At 33.8% G+C, this 18284-nt stretch overlaps 1 protein-coding gene across 1 annotated transcript in view; it reads left to right on the forward strand.

Annotated features, from left to right (window-relative positions):
- Positions 1 to 3948: 3948 nt before the first annotated feature.
- LOC131806324 (estradiol 17-beta-dehydrogenase 11-like) overlaps positions 3949 to 18284 on the forward strand; it is an 86952-nt gene continuing 72616 nt past the window's right edge. The window contains exon 1 of the mRNA XM_059130298.1: positions 3949 to 4512. Within this exon, the coding sequence (XP_058986281.1) occupies positions 4333 to 4512 (180 nt within the window). The 5' untranslated portion in view covers positions 3949 to 4332. The remainder of the gene's footprint in view (positions 4513 to 18284) is intronic.

Raw genomic sequence — 18284 nt, forward strand, 5'->3', positions numbered from 1 at the left:
TTTTTCAATAATAGTAATATAGCGGCCAAATGAAAAACCAGAATAGTTCAAGGGGATTAATAATGATTATTGATTGAAAAACAACAGAAGAAGGTCACACATTAAAAAAAAAACAAATTTAGAAGGCCAAAGTGGGGTTCCGATCGTTTTGAGTGCAATACATTAAAAAAAATAGGTGTAAACCTTATATAGTTCTTACCATAAGAATGAGTATAAACTTTGGATAATCGAAGGGTTCTATAAAATGGGAGGTAATCAAAACTGGATTTGCGTCAAAAAAAAAGTGACACCTGGTGCGTGGGTGTGAAATACAAAAGATTAAATTCGCTATATATGGCTACGAAGTTCAACATTTGTACACCCGGAACTTAAAGTAGGTATGGAGTATGAAGTTTGGAGGGTAAAAACATATGAGTCGATTTTTTTTTCAATTCCTACTAAACGCTGCTAAAAAGTACTAACTGAATGTGACATTAGTTTTATGTATATTATGTACTATAGCACCCAAAAATATTTTTGAAAAATCGTTCCAAAAGTTAATAAACGAAAATTGGTATTAATCTGTACATGAAAATGAAAGAGAATTTCAAATGGGCCCTTTATGGGGTTTAAATGGTACAAGGTGGATCGACCTCCTTATTTTTGCTCAATTTGTTCCTGTCTGCATAAATTGTTTTAGTTTAGTTTGTTACCTACTCCTGAAATCAGTTCCATACTCATATGACAAAAAAAAAAGAATCAAATGGTTTTAACATTTTTATATGCAGGACTTTTTGGATTTAACGAACTGTATAAAATTAGTCCTTTTCTTTTAGTTGAAAAACTTACAAAGACAATTATATATTGATTGAATTTAATTGAAAAAAAAATTAATTTTTTTGAACTTATAGTGTCTGCTAAAAATCCCAGAAAACAAAACACAATGTCCTTTGGGAATCCTCATTTTTATATCTAATGTCCTCGCTCAATTCACACCTATTGCTTTTTCTCCTTATGTAGCCCCCATATAACGGTATTTTGATGATTTTAGCGACATTATTTACCGGAATCGTTTCAAAGTTGGCATTTGAAGTTCGTAATAGATGCTGCTGCATAAAACAGAGAATGGGCCATGTAGGTCCACGTCTTCGTATAACCCCCATATACCGTACCCCCCGATATTCGGTATTTTGATGATTTTAGCGACATTATTTACCGGGATTTATAATGGATACTTCAGCCCATGCCAGAAAATTGTCTGTGCAGGTCCACGTCTTCGTATAGCCCCCATATAACGGTACCCCCTATATTCGGTGTTTTGATGATTTTAGCTACATTTAAACAGATTTTTCTTCAAGTTTCGCATTAAAATATTGTAATAACTTATGACAAAAGTTGCCTATGCAGGTCCACGTCGTCGTATAGGCATTCGGTATTTTTAAGATTTTAACAGAATTTTTAACCGATTTTATTTTTTTTTTTTTTTGGAAATTGTCAAATTTGTACCAAATGGTGGAGGGTATTAAAAGTTCGGCCCGGCCGAACTTACAGCTTTTTTACTTGTTATACCCTACAACACTACGTGATGGGGGTCAACAATTATGTAACACTTCGAAATATTGGTCCCCGACATAGGAAACTATATATGGATCTTCCTATCTCGCCGAACTGAATCGATCTAGCTATGTATGTCCGTCGGTCCATGTTAATTATCTATAGGCCGCAATTTTGACCCGATTCTCAGGAAATTGAAACTGTAGTTGGGGTCATGGTCAGAATAGAAGTCTTTTGCATTTGGAGAGGATCGCATAATATTTACGGGTTGAAATGGACCAACAACTGAAAAGTTTTCTGGTTTTAAAGTTGCTCTATAGGTCGTAATTATAGACAAATCGACGCGGTAGTTAGCATGGGGCTAGAGTTTACGGCTGGACAGAAATCTAATATTTTGTTTGATCAGCGGACAGTATTTAGCGTGTAAAATAGACCATAACTTTTATGTAAAACATGGTAGTAAATTAAAGTCGCAAATATCGTCCGATTTTCCCTAAATATTGTTTGGAGGTAGTTATAGGGTTCAAATAGACCAAAACATTTAAATTTTCCTGATTTTGCAGTCGCTCTACGAGTCACAATTAAAAACCAATCAACACAGAATTTTACATGAAGAGAGAGAGAGAGAGAGAGAGAGAGAGGGAGAGAGGGAGAGAGGGAGAGAGGGAGAGAGAGTAAGGAAAAGGAAAATGTCTAGCATTTTGGAAATGGATTTGAATACCAATCATTACGATAGAGAGGGTTAAATATATGGCAAATGCCCCGGCCAAAAACCAAAGGCTGTATGGCATTATTAAAAAAAAAAAAAAACGAAAAAATGGGTTTGGACCTAAGGAGGTTTTCCCATATATTGTAGTGTTGTAGGTCTGCCCGCATGACTATAACTTTTGCTTACTTGTTGTTTTTTTTGCAATTTTTACTTGACTTTTTTCGAGTTGATGCATGAAGTAACATAGAATTTAAATTTAGGTAGAAAGTGTCAAAGAAAGAAATATTCGACACAAAATTTCACCATAAATTTCCAAGTAAACTATGTATGTAGCTTTGACATTTTTCAAGATTATTACATTCGAAATTCGTATGTTAGAAGGACAATAGATGGGTTTTAAGTCTTTAAGTCTGTAATTTTAACACATTTCTATTTTTAGTCTCTTTCAAATTTACTTTCTTGAGAATCATACAATAAATAAAATTTCACTATCAAATGGCCAGTGATGGTTGTCGATCATACCTCCAAAATAATTTCAGGTTCTTAGGTCAAACTTTTTAATCATTTTTACAATTTTCGCCATATGTAAAGGGGCTAAAATATTTTGAGATATATTTTGGAACATTTAATATAGAGCTTTGAAAATTAATGGAAAGTTTTAGATTATTTCAAGAACCATTGGATTAAAAATTTTTTCACATCGGCCCACTTTTTGGTAGAGTTCCTATCTCCTACATTGCCTGAAATGCCTTTCGAAACCTTTTGGGGGCCAAACTGACAAAAATGAGATTTTCAAGCAAAATACTCTAAAAATATCAACAATTAATAAATATTTCTTTTCTTAGCCGCACTACATGCCCCTAACAAAAATCCAAAAATTTGTAATTCATAAACATTAACCGGTTTTGTGAGCTCTTAGAAAACCTACTTTGCCAAAATAGATCAAGCTATGTAATTGACGGCGAAAACACAATTACAAAGAAATTACAAAATATCAAAATAGGCCAATATCAGACATCGAATCAAAACAAAACCGAAAAGAAAACAAAAAGGAAAATGCAAAGCTAACCAACGGTCACTTGCTTCGCCAGTGGTCAGTCGGCAAAGAAATTGAAGGTCTAGTGTGGGCTAAAAAGCATTTTCTTGTTTTCTTCGTTTTTGGCCATTGTGGCTGTGAAAAGTGTTTTTTGTTTTTTTTTTTTTTTTGTTGGGGGTTTTCTCTATTTATTTACTTTTATTTTCTATTGAAGCACAAAAAAATATACCGCACAATTTGAAAGCATAGACAATTATTTAAGCTTTGCAAAAGACAAGCTTTAACAATGACGTCACTGAATGTAAGGCTTGGAGCTTCAACTAAGCCACACACACACAAGATCAGGTAGCAAAATCACATTCAATATTAAGCGGCAGCAAACCAAAAAAAAGAAAAAAAAAAAAAAAAAACAAAACAAAGTAGACAAACACGCATACAGGTGCAAAGTCAATATTAAAGCCAGGTTTAGACCGCTTAGCCACTCAGGCAGTCGGATAGTCAGTCAGCTAGTCAGTCAGCCAGTGTTTGGTTTTGGAGTTTGTTGTGATTTTTTTTGTGAGGCTGCTTTTGTTTTTGTTTTTGCTTTTGCGTTTTATGTTTTTTTGCTTTTGCCTTCTGTTTTCTTAAAGTCGAGAAGGCTTTGCATTTCAACTTAACAATCACAAAAGTTTTCTGCGCTCAAGAGAGCGGACGTGTAAACGCGGCTAAAAGCAATCCAACAAAAAATAAATCCATCTCCCTTTTCAAGAAAAAAAAATAACATCGTTTTCCCAACGTCTAATTTGCATTTTCCGATTCTAATGCAACCAACAGAAACAACAACTTAACACAATTTATTTTCGAAATTTCCAAAGAAGAAAAAAACAACGTGCTGTAATCTTATGAAAAATTAAATAAAAAAAACAAAACAAAAATAATAAAAGTGGAAAAAAATTTTAAAAAAAATCCCAACAAAAAATAAAACGTGCAAAATTTTTTTAAAATTAAAACAAAGTGTTTAAATATTGTTTAATTTTTTAACTAAATCACAAAAATTGCTCCCAAATCTCTCGTCATGGTTGAAGAAAATAACAACAACAGAGCTTCAGAAAATGGCCATTTGGCCCATGGCGCCCAATCAGCCAATGCCGGCAAGGCTACTCCTTTGACTTTCTATGAAAATTTGAAAAGTTGGGTGGAAGCCATTGCCGATGTAATGATGTTCATCCTATGCTCCATTGGCTTTATTTTAAAGGTGAGTAATGTCGGATTTTGAAATAATTTTGTTGTTTATAAGGAATATGATTTATGTTTAATTATGAAATTATATGAGCCATAAAAAAAATGCCAAAACAATTGTGTGTTGAGCCATTTTGATGTTTAATATCCACCAGTCCGCTCTGAACCAATTATGCTTGCATAAATCGCTATCACACATGAATTGTAATGTTAAAATTGTAAAACGACAATAACAATTTTGACCTTGACATCTAAAGCTTGCAATAAAGTCGGCTGAATTGTGAAAAATATGACCTGAAATCGGACAGGCTTATGGAAGTTTCTACAGATTGAGAGTCGATTGTAAGAAAACTGAAGTTTGGCGTTAATGTTGTTTAAACCTCTATTTAATTATGCTTCCATACTGAAAATATTGAAATGCAGACAGAATCGTTTTTTTTTTATAAATTTTTTAACATTTTAGACCTTAGAAGTTGTAGAATTTAAGGGTTTTCAATTTAATTTGTGATAAATTGGCTTCTTGGATAGAAAGTTCTGCTAAGGAAAAATTTATATACATTTTTTTTAAAAGTTAAAAAATCCAGACTTAGGATACATATTGTTTTTTTTTTTTTTTTTTTTTGGGAAATTGTCTTTTAAAATCACGAATCCGAGAAGTGATCTACCCACTGAGATGTTGGGCTAGAATTTATAAAAAATACATAAAATCGGCCGGCTTTGCAATTTTGTTTATTTGTTGAGAGAGAGAGAGAGAGAGAGATTTTTAAAACATATTTGGCTGAAAAATGTGACAAGAAAAAATAAAAAAATACTCGTACTGTTTCATTGGGTCAGAGGTCTTTTTCTGGTACCGCAGGTGGTTGGAACTCACAGGGAATCTCAACTCACTGCGTCACCATCATAGATCCTTCAGATCTTGTCGGGGGTAACTTCTAATCAAATCGGTTGCCGTTCGCCAGTGTCAAAGCGGAAGAGGTGAATAGGCCTTGCTCCTCGCAGTGAGAAAGCTACGTCCATGTAAATGTGGTAATTAGACTGCTCCATCAGTGTAGCACTTGTGTTGCATCGTGCCTTAAATTTTTCTCTCATTTTGGGTGACCAGTCCCGTGTTGTATGGAGCAAAACCTGGTAATAGTTTCGACTACGAAGTCTGACCGGAGACAATTCTGATGCCGCGGGTGTCAGGAGCCCCTAGATCTGTTGATCTAGCCTGACTATGGAGAGGCCCCTGTTTTGGGTGCAACGCGGTGGTTGTGGTTTATACCCAAATCGCGGGTAGAGCTTCGGCTCGATGTGGTGTTGCATTCTCAACCGGGTGCTGCGACCCATAGAGCAGCAGAGGTGTAAGATAGTTCTCAACTCCTTACCAAGAGGGAATTGAAGCCCATATAGATCTAGAACCCTGTGGAGGGCTACCACTCTCTAAGAGAACTCTGGGTAATTCCAAAGGGGCGCTGGCCGACGTATCGTATCGCGACCCTGTGCAATCATGATTGAAGCCGTCAAGGCGATAATCATGTAAAACCCCTCGACTTCATGTTTCATAGGGTCAATAACAAAATATGAATCGATTTGGCGAGCGTTAGCCACTCCAGAGCTCCGATTTGCTTATTTTCAATCGGGAGCGAAACTTGCTCGCAACCAGGATTGCTCGAAGAGTGGGAGTTTTATTATTGAGTCTACTCTTCACTCTTTTGTTTTGTGTGGAAAAACTTCCGAGTCAATCCTATTTGAAAAATTAGAGTGGGAGCAGAATTGCTCAAAATAGAGAGTTCGTTCTAAGAGTGAAAATGTGTGAAAAAAAAATATTTCAATGTTGCTCTGTACTGTAGAAGAGTGGGGGCAGATGGGGATGTGATCTTGTAGAATAAAAAAAATCCAGTATGGAAAGGTCAAAATTCGGGCGGGGCCGATTATATTATACCCCACACCAATATGAGCATTTAGTAGAGCTCACGTAACAAAAAAAAAATATGTTGGAAATTTATGTGAAGTAGATCACAACAACTATGAAACATGACATCGATAAGGAGATCATATTAGAAAATATTTATTGGAGCAATAGATATACCAGACCTAGTTTTACCAAATGGTAAAATTCGGATATATATGAAAAAAGCTATTTAATTTGGGCTGATATTACATATCTGGCGAGTAACAGCCGTAAAATCGAAAGAAGATTTATATCGGAGCTATATGCAAATCTAAACCGATCTCGATAAATTTTGACATACATATTTTCCAGCAGTATCTGATGCCCGGAATCAAATATCATTGTTGTGGAGTGCATAGTATGCATGTAAGGGACTCAGAAGCCCAAATCGCATGAAATATATGGGAGCTATACATATATCTGAACCGATTTTCACCAAATAATGTAATGTAATTGCCCAAATCCAGTTCATTTGGGCTGATATTAGCCATTTGGTGCACAATAAACCCAATATCGGATAAAGATTTGTATTAGAGCTATATACTAATCCGATCCGATTTTGATAAAATTGCGTAGAGTTATTTTTGAGCTCCATAAGTTATCTGATACCAAATATAATTCTTGTGGAGTGCATTTTACGCATGTGAGAGACTTAAAATCAAAAATCGGATAACATATATATGGGAGCTATAGCTACAGGATGAGATAAAAAAACTGCAACAAAGTCAAACGCCATAATTGTTACGTTTTTTTTTTTAATTTTTTTTTTGAATGAAAGCAAAAAATGTCGAAAATAGCATCAAATTTTAGAATCATTTTAGATTTTTTTTGGAATTGGTCACATTTGCCACGAATTATGGCCTTCAAACGACCACTGAAGCCGTCACACGCTGCGCGAATATTGCTCTGCGGCACTTTGGCCCATTCCCGGCGAAGCGCTTGCTTTCCAAAATACTCCAGACATAATAGTCCAACGGATTGGTATCCGGAGATTTTGGTGACCATTGTGCACTGGAAATGAAGCGATTATTCTCATTTTGTAAACATTCTTGGGTGGCGCATGCTGAGTGCGATGATGCTGAGTCCTGTTGGAGTGTCCAAGGTCTGCGGCCAAAATGTTTGCGTGCCCAAGGCATTAAGACACAATCCAGAATATTATCGCGATAATATTCAGCATTTATTCTGACGCCAGGGTCGATTAATACAAGCGGAGAGGGACCATCGGCTGCTGTGGTGGCCCACATCATCACCATGGCCGTCGCATGAGTTCTTATGGCCAACCGAAGGTGCACATTTTCCGCTGACCTCTTTGGCAAGTAAACACGATCATTTTGTTTGTTTACAAACCGCTGGACAACGAATGTTTTCTCATCGGAGAAAACCATATTCGCCAGTTCACCAATTTCGGCCAAGCAACTCTTTAGCTCTTTGATTCTATTTTCTTTCTGTTGCGGTGTAAGTCCTTGCACTTTTTGGAGTTCTTTACTTTTCGAACCATTCCTGCTGATGTTGCTTTTTTCTTCCGACCACTTCCTTGACGTCGGGCTACTCTACACGGTAACGAGCGATGGTGCGAGACACAGAAGATTTATTCGCATTGAAATGCTGGAGTGCTCTAACGATAGCCACTTGTGGTTTTCCAGCCAAATATAAAGAAAACACACTATCACGCTTGAATTCCGTCACGAATAACTTTTTTTCAGAAAAATTCTCACCAAAATTCTTTTGTACGCTTGTAAACAATGCAATGAGCTGTCACTCGAATAATTTTAACAGCTGTCGGACTAGTGGCTTATAAATGACTGCAGTCTGAAGTTAGTTGCAGTTTTTGATCTCACCCAGTATTCATATGCCTACAGAGGCATTAGATGCGGCCAAAACATTCCTCATCGAAATAATGGTTTTAGACGGAATCGGAATGGTTTTGTCTGTCATCAGATGCGAAAATGGACAATATTAGCAATATTTGATTAAATAACTTAATTTTTCTGGCCTTTGGGAAAATCAAATTAATCGTTCTAACTTGACCCATATTTTTGAGGCTCTACCTGACAATTTTTTTGGTCACATTTTGGGGAACTAAAGAAAAAATACAAAATGTTGACATTTGTGTTCCGTGCTTCTTGTGGAGTGGCGAGACACACAGGAACGAAAAGTCATAAAATCTCAATACCTTTGAATCATTTATTTCTAATATAAAAACACTCCATAGTATTTTGCTGTTTAAAGGAGATTCGATTATGCCTAAAATTGTCCTTAGAAAAAATATCTTAGCCATATTCTGGCTCTTCCTTGGAAAAACTAAAAAAATGTCCATACAAAGTCTTTTTGAAGTCCTTTAAAATATTTTTTACAAAATCAACGGTTACGGTTCTTTAATTTTTTTTAAATCCACGGTTATGACGAATTGCTTGAAAAAATAATTCTTAAAAAATTCACGATTGTTGTTGATTCTTATATTTTTTTTAAAGCTTCACAGTTTTGACTTATCCTTATATATCCTATTAATAAAAAAAATCTACGATTATTACAAAACGTGGAGAAAAAAAGCTGGTTTTTTAAGCCACTATTATTACTTATCGTTTAAATATATTTTTTTAAAAAAATCCTTGCTTATAATTAGTGTGATAAAAAAATCTATGACTTTTGCAAGTCAAGTAGAATTATTTTTTAAACACTTTTGTAAAATCCCCACACTTTGCGGATGGTCTATCTGTTAATTTTTTTTTTTTTTTTGTAAATATCGTGAATAAAATATTAAAAAACACAAATTTTGAATAAATCTTGGAAAATTATTTTTTAAGAATTAATGCACGATTATAACAAGTTCTTTATTATTTTTTAAAACTACGGTTATGACTAATTGTTTGAAAAAAAAAAATTTCTTAAAAAATTCACGATTGTTGTTGATTCCTATTATTTTTTTAAAGCTCCACAATTTTAACTTATCCTTATATATCCTATTATTAGTTTAATAAACAATAATTTCAAAAAATCTACGCTTATTATAAAACGTGAAGAAAAAAGCTGGTTTTTTAAAATCACGATTATGACTTATCGTTTAAAAATATTTTTTAAAAAATCCTTGCTTATAATTAGTGTGATAAAAAAAATCTACGACTTTTGCAAGTCATGTAGAATTGTTTTTTAAACACTTTTGTAAAATCCCCACATTTTGCGGATGGTCTATCTGTTAAAAAAAAAACTTTTTTTGTAAATACCGTGAATAAAATATTAAAAAACACAAATTTTGGATAAATCTTGGAAAATTATTTTTTAAGAATTAATGCACGATTATAACAATTCTTTAATTTTTTTCAAAAATCCACGGTTATGACTAATTGTTTGAAAAAAAAATATTTCTTAAAAAATCCACGATTGTTGTTGATTCTGATTATGTTTTAAAGCTTTACAATTTTGACTTATCCTTATATATCCTATTATTAGTTTAATAAAAAATGATTTTAAAAAATTTACGCTTATTATAAAACGTGGAGAAAAAACTTTTTTTAAACCACGGTTATGACTTATCGTTAAAAAATATTTTATTTAAAAAAATCCTTGCTTATAATTAGTGTGAGTAAATATAATTTAAAAAATCTACAAGTTTCCGAGTCATGTAGAATTATATTTTAAATACATTTGTAAAAACACTACCATTATTGCAAGATTATTAAATTGTTAACAAATATTTTTTAAATCCACATTTTGCGGATGGTGTATCCGCTAAAAAAAAAAAAAAAAAAAAAAAAAAAAACATTTTTTTTGTATATACCTTGAATAAAATATTAAAAAAACACAAATTTTCGATAAATCTTGGAAAATATTTTTTAAGACCTTTCCTTTTCTCTTCATATTCAATAGCTGTTTTCAAATGTACTGCAATAGCATACGGAATTTCTATACAGGGACTAAGTAATTGTGAATTTTTCCATTGGTTTTGAACAATACCGCTTAATTTGGGAAGCCCCCAACAAATATCATCCCCTCTACATGGCGTACAAAAAAACGAACAAATATTACAAAACAAATTAATTTTGTGAATTGGTGAAGCATAACATTCTACGTACATGCAAACACACTCACATTTTAGAATTTATTTATTTTAACAAAATTTATTTATTTATTTAACTTACGCTTAATGGAATAGAATTTCAATTAAGCATGAACAACATTTTCAATTTTTTTCAAAAATCAATTATAATTTATAATATTTAGAAGTGGCTAGATAGCTCAACGACCTTCGCAATGAAAGACTTAGAAAACAAACTTCTTGGGGCCAAAAAAAAAAGAGATGTCCAAAGTTCTTAGTTCCGAGTAAAATTGATTGCCATTAATGACAACGTCGCTCTAAACGCTAAACTGACTTCCTTAATCCAAAAAAAAAAAAAAAATACGACAAATCAAGATTTAGAATCGCGAAATTAATAGGTTCTTGTGAAACACAAATATATATGTGTTAAAATACATACATACACAAACATACAAATATATATAAGTATGTGTATAATCAAAATTCTTCTGGTGTTTAAAGAATTTGTAGATGTTTATTTTTTTATGGACCGTTGGCTCTCATTCTAATTCAAATTATTTTCATTTCGTTTTGTCTTCTTTTTCCGTTGGATTTAATTTGAATTTTTCTATGAATTATGGTTTATGCCATAATTAAAGCTGATCGGATCGAAGGTCAAGTTCGAGCATAAAATCGCGTTTAATAAAGGAATCTAAAGTGTTTAACTGGACATTAGAGAAAAATGTGTTTAATATGTTAAATTGGTGTTTAAATTGATATGGAGATATTGAAATTATAACATGTGTCTTGAAGCAGTAGACGAGTAAATAATGAAAGAGATTAATCATATATTGCATCAAAAGAGGTAGGATTCTATTATAATCTCTATCACAGTGTGGCGGATGGGTGGAGTTTATAAAACTGACGTCATTGAATCATTTCAAATAATCCTCATTGTCTCGAGCAAATATTTTCTAAAAGACAGCGATTTATAAAAAACTTCAAACTTCGTAAAATACCGATGCTTTACTTTTGAAAATTTTTAGAGATCGCAATAATTTCTAGGAGAACAATCACAACCTATGCAAAGTTTCTCAGCAATTGCCTTTCGTCGTCACAAGGGGAATTCAAAATCACGTTTGAAAATTTAAATCCCAATAGCCAAAATTTTGTTATTTTCACAGAAATGTTTTAGCCAATGACAATCTAAAATGATGCATTTCTGTCCTGTCCTAAACTTTAATCTCTAGAAAAATTCCGCTTCGATGTTTTTATAATTGTGACCTGTAGAGCTACTGCAAAATCAGGAAGAATTCAGTTTTTGGTCAATTTCAACCGCTTAATATTTTACGAACATTCCCCTGCGAAATATCCTGAGGATCGAGCCATAATTGTGACCTGCAGAGTGACAACAAATTAAATAGACATACGAACGGACACACATATACAGATCGACTCAGCTTGGCGCGATAGGAATGTCGATATACTACTTGGAAGGTATGCGTCTGAAATTACGAAGTTGTACAAACTTTTCAATCCAATCAAACTTATAATACCTCCAATACCTGTTGAAGTCTATAAATATTCAATATTGATCCATACTGTATCGGCTGAGTTTGGATGCTTGGAAATCTGAAACTCCATATTAAAGGTATTTTAAAATGATATACAATTTGCTATTTTGGGTTCGCATTGGGAATAAAATATTCCAAAAAAAAAAAAAAAACAAAAGTAAGTAACTCCTAATCTGGGAGATTCTGAGTACAAGTGATTTATGTTGTCATGGTGGAGGGTACAAATCTGCCAAAATTTGCTTTGTTATTTAAGTTTTTCCATTTGAGGAAGTTCTTTACAAGATTTGAAAATAAATATGAGACCTCACTCTTTTTGCTTCTGATTTCAGTATAACCTCTGTAAGCCTTTCAATGTGTTCAATATTACTATGCCCTCAGCCAAACGGCAACGGCCTCATGGATATAACGGTTTTAGACCCTAGGTTTCTTTTGGACCAAATCTGTTTCAGGACATTTGGAGTCGATCTAGTGATGTCCGTCCGTCCGTCTGTCTGGCTGGCTGGTGCGCACGATATCTTTCAAAGGGAGGATCTCACGCACATTTCACCATTTTCCAAAAATTATCCCATATCTCATAAAATTGGAAGAAAGTTGTCGGTATAGCCCAAATCTGCTACGTTGCAGCATTAATATCAGACACAGGTCAGATATATGACAATATTGGCCCACAAAGGGTCAACAGTTTGAAAAATCATAAGCCAAGGCTGGAAGTATACATCTGTCGGCAAAACCGACAGATACTATTTAACTAGTTTCGTAGTTGCAAAAATTTCGTCCTCTTTATACCCTACAACACTATGTGTTGGGGGTATTATAAGTTTGATTGGGCCAGAATTTATGTAACACCTCGAAATATTGGTTTCCCATATAGGAAAGTATATATGGATCTCCCTAGCTCGCCGAGCTGTGTCGATCTAGCTATGTATGTCCGTCCGTTCGTCTGTCCGTCTGTCCATGTTAATTTGTAATCACGCTACAAGTCGCAATTATGTTCCGATCCTAACGAAATTTTGCACGAAGGTAAGGTTAGGGTCAGAATAGAAGCCAATTTCTTTTGGAGATGATCGCCAAATGTTTAGGGGTTGAAATGGACCAAATACTGAAAAAATGTCGGATTTTGCAGTAGCTATACAGGTCGCAATTATAGACCAATCAACGCGGAATTTCGCATGTGGCTAGAGTTTAGGGCGGGGAAGAGGCCTACCAATTTAGGTGGTCATCGGATAATATTTAGCGGGTAAAATAGACCATATCTTTTGTGTTGAAAAAATTCAAAATTTTTCATTAAACCGCGAATATTTTAAATCCCGGCGAAATCACAAAGCCATGACAAGGTTACTTCTGACCTTTACATTGATGTTAACATCCAACAAATCGGATATATAGCAAAATATGTGCGATATATATGTTTATCAAAGAAGATATGCTTGAAAAATCTCTTATATGTCGAGAACGGCTGAACCGATTTCGACAGTTCTCATTTATTCAGAATGACCTCTTGGCAGGAAAGAAAAAACGTCGAAAAAATCGCATAAAAATATCTCTCTAAAGATGAAAACATTGATTTTGAAAAATTTTCTCATATTTTTTTAATTTTGTCATATTTTTGGCATATTTTCATTTTGAATTAAACATTTGTTAATATTTCTACAGGTTACAAAACTATGTAGTTAGGACATCAGGATACCATATACAGATCGCATTTATGGCCCGATCCTTATGAAATTTTGCATGGGGGTAAGATGAGGGTCAGAATAGAAGCCTACTCTTTTTGGAAATGATCGCCATATATTAAGGGTTTGAAATGGACCAAAAAACTGCAAAATTGTCAGCAGGTCGTAATTATCGCCCGATCCTCACGCACATTTGAATGGGGGTTACCGCACATTGCAAAGGCCAAGCAGTTTCGGATGGCCATCCAAAAATATTCAATGTGTGCAATAGTTTGCCAACTTTTGTAGACTAAATACGAAAATGTCCATTCCAGCGACATCTACCAATAAATTGGAAATGAGCAAATTCGTTTAAGTTGCTATTATCCGAAAATTAGAGAACGAAACATGATGGTTTTCTTTTATTATATGTCACAATATCTTGTGGAGTTCTTTCGAGTATCTCGCCTATATAAACTGTATGGTTTATTATAGTGTTGTAGGGTATTCAACGGTCGGCCCCGCTCGACTGTAGCCTTTGCTTACTTGTTTTTGGGTAATTTTAATAATAACATATTTTATGGAAAATAATTATCCTATTTCAAACCCTCCACCATACTATGGAGGAAATATTAAGCTTGTCATTTCATTTCTCGAAAAAGTGACTTTAGGCTCCATACATTATACATATTCCTGATAAATCTGTTTGTTGGTCATTTTGTGGCAATCATTCTAGTTTCCGAATGGCATAAAGTAGATGGGAAAAAATTTTACTCAAATGTATTTTAGGTTCTAGAATTTTTAATATTAAAATTGGTTCATATAGGTCCATTATTTTGTATAGCTTTATATAGCTGCATTCACAGATTTAAGATGTTTTAGTCATAAAATTAACCCAAATTCGCTTGTAAAGTGGCAGTTTTTATTCCTAGTCGGTATTTTTATGCTTTGTGTCACAATTTTCAGCAAAATGTTTCCTAATTTGGTATTTGGAACAAGTAATGGGTACTACCTCCTATGACAGGACAACGACTTCGTACCCCCATTTTCATATTTGTCCGATTTACTTACTTAATTCGTAGATAGCGAAAGGAGCATTCGATTGTGTACAAACTTTGCAAATCCAAATATTTTTGTCAGTGGTAGGTCAGGTGTGGTACTTTTTGAAACCTTTATCAGAAAGGGTCAAATTTTACTTTAAGTTATTTATAACCCTTACAAATCGAACACTCGTTAATGAACCTTAATATTAGGTATCAAATTATGTATTCCAATATCTTTAGGGCATCCGATAAGGTTTAAATTTTGCAGTATTTTCATTAATTAAATTCAATTTGGAAGAGCTGCATAGGTACGTTCCTTCTGTCCCCTTTAAAAGTTTACAAAAAAATTATATAACCAAAATAGGGTCCATCCCTCAGAAAATTTCAGGATTGCAACCATCTCCTTGCCTGTGGCGTTGCTTCAGTATTTCCATCGAAGGAATTATGATGGAATTTTTAATACGGGTTCGAAAAAGGGATAATGGAAAGTAGTTCTATAGCTTCGAGTTTCTTTTAAAAAATAATAGGTTTTAGAAATTCTATCAGTAAATAAAAATGCAATATAAATTGCCAGCTCCAGCACATAGCGATATATAGAGACATTGCGATTTGGTCCTCCGGTATGCAAATCGATATCATCTATTTGAAATCCTGTGAATTTAATTCTTATTCACTCAAAAAATCGAATTAATTCAATTGGCCCTCGAACCACTTCAAAGTTTGCATTCACATATTTAAAACAAATTACCTACCAGAAACTTCTGACAACAATCTCCAATATATATTTACATATTTTTTAAATTACATTTAAATTGATTTTTAACATCTACTGCTTAAGGCTGACACTGTTCTCCCAATGCAGAAAACCGCTCCAACAAAAGCGATCACAAGATACATCCATAAATTACCAAAGAAAAAAAGACCATCAACTAATAGATTTTATCTGATTTGATGCTTACATGTGATTAACTCAAGCTAAAGATGGTGCTTTAGTCCGCCTTCAACATAAATTTAAAATAAAAAACATATTCGAAAAAAATGAAAAAAAAAAAAATAAAACAAAAAAACAGACACCAAAACAATAACAACAATTAAACCTGTCGAAGCGAGCACCAAAAATAACCTACAGTAACCGGTAACTGGTTAGGGAAGGTCAGTGATGGTTAAAAAAATGCTACAGAATCACAAAAAGACAACAACAACAAACAGTAACAAGCTTCTCTTTTTTTGTTTGGATACTTCGGAGGCTGCGTAGTATGCAGTTATGGCTAGCGTCAATATCTGCATGAGCAAAAAAAAAATATTTATTCTTGCATTTTTTTCCTCTCAGCTTCTCAGCAAGCCAAAAAAACGCGCGTGGTGCATATAATTAAATAATTTCAATATAATTAAATAAAAATTGAAACGTTTTTTAATGACAATCAAGCAAAAAAAATACAGTCGTCTGAGAAACAACTACAAAATTTTCCATATCAATTTATGCTTCACCACGGGCAAAAGGGCCATTAACGCTCACCATCAACTGCCAAATCATCTTGAAACCCATCATTTTCCCCAGATACCCAACCAAGCGGCTGACCATTTAAATTAACAACACTCTCAGTCAAATCAACACCCAAGAGGAGAATCCCCAACTCAAGCTATATTGCCGGCTACGTCGTCAAGCTAAAAGCAGAGAGGGAGTCAGCTCGGCGAGTGCATAAAAACAACAGCAATAACCAAATTGCTAACAACAGTTTACTAAAGTACATAATGTTTCATTTATGAAAATATAATTTACGAACAGATGTTGTCGCTTCTTTATCAGCGTCTTTTTTCGATTTTTTTCTGTTTCTTCTTTTTTTTTTTGTTTGCGAATGATATGCGAGACCATAATTATGATTTTGAAAGACACAAGCTTACAGTTTTTTTGGGATATAGTCTTATGTGACCCATTCAGCCGGGTCTGAATTTAAATTTTCCTATAGAAAATATTCAACCTTTCTTATGGGAAATATCATTTAGCCTTCGTATATTAAGTTAGTCTTTTGTAACTTCTCGAAGTACCCACTTTATTCCCTAAAAAAGTCGATTTAGCCATCTCTGTCCGTGGAAATTATTTTAGCTTCCGAACGGAATGGATATACTAGGAGCGTAGAATTTTCCGTATTAAAAAATTGGGTCATATAGGTCCACGTATATGGTATATCTGTACCTGTACCGGTAGATTTAAAAAGTTTTGGGTATTTTGGTCTCAGTTTTAAACCGAATTGGTTGTTTGTGTTCTCAGTAAATGGGAAATATCCTTGCAAAGAACGTGTTGTATGACCCCCATATAATGTTACCTCCCTATAATCCATATTATATTGATTTTAGCGATATTAACCAACAGAGTTTTTCAAAGTCTGTATTTTGTCTTGACTGTAGATAATATATTCTCTAATAGAAAATAATATACAAATACCCTCTAGATATTGAAAATATCTATTCCGATTTCTTCCCAAATTTAGCAGACTTACCTCTAGATTAAATTCTACAAAATGCATTGCAGATGTTGCATATTTGGCTCTCAATATAGTCCAACATCCAACAGGGCTCGTCGTTGGATCAAACATACAGACACACATTTTCGTATAGCCCAATATAATTGTACCTCAAGATATTTGGTAAATCGATTTTATGATTTATGTCAAACGTTCCATTTTTCGACGACAATGTTTCAAATTTGGTATTTGAAGTTCGTAATGGTTACCACTTCCTATGACAGAAAGTTACCTATACAGGTTCAAATCTTCGTAAAGTTCCCATATTTTGCCAGCTTTACCAACATTTTTGCCAGCTTAATAATATCACCCTTTTTGGCAGATAATTGGCTATACAGGACCCTGCTGTCGTATAGCCTCTATATAACTTACCAGCAAGTGCCTGCTAATTCTCCAGCGTAAAGTCCTGGCCATATCCAATTTTTTCTGTCCAAAACCATTTTAAAATATCTAACCCTAGAAACCAATAGGAAACTTAGTATTGAATTTCAGGATTTCAGCTCTATCCCTTCACTCAATACCAAATTTAGTAAGATTTAGTCGCAAATTAGTACCATTTAGTCCTTTTCCAACAATAAATATACACATTCTAAAAACTACCTTCATACGTCAATTCCAGATACCAACAGAGACCTAAATATCAAATTTCAGAACTTAAGCTCTTTTCCTACACCCAATACCAAATTAAATACTCTTTAGTACCTTTCGTACAAATATAGTACACATTTCGATCGCTCAATTCCAACTACCATCAGAGGCCTCAATATCAAACTTGTGGATTCCAGCTCTATCCATTTACTCAACGGCGAATTTAGTACCATTTAGTACTTTTCGTACAATTATGGTACACATTTGCAAAACCACCACCAGATCTCAACCGCAGACACCAACAGTGACATCTATATAAAAATTAGTACCATTTAGTACTTTTCGTGCACTTGTAGTACATATTCCCGAAACCAACTCCATATCTCCAGGCTAAACATGAAAAGCGACTCCTATACCAAATTTCAGATTTCAATAACAAATAAACTACCATTTAGTACCATAAA

The sequence above is a fragment of the Musca domestica genome, unplaced genomic scaffold, assembly GCF_030504385.1.
Source record: "Musca domestica strain aabys unplaced genomic scaffold, Musca_domestica.polishedcontigs.V.1.1 72, whole genome shotgun sequence".
NCBI classification, from domain to species: domain Eukaryota; kingdom Metazoa; phylum Arthropoda; class Insecta; order Diptera; family Muscidae; genus Musca; species Musca domestica.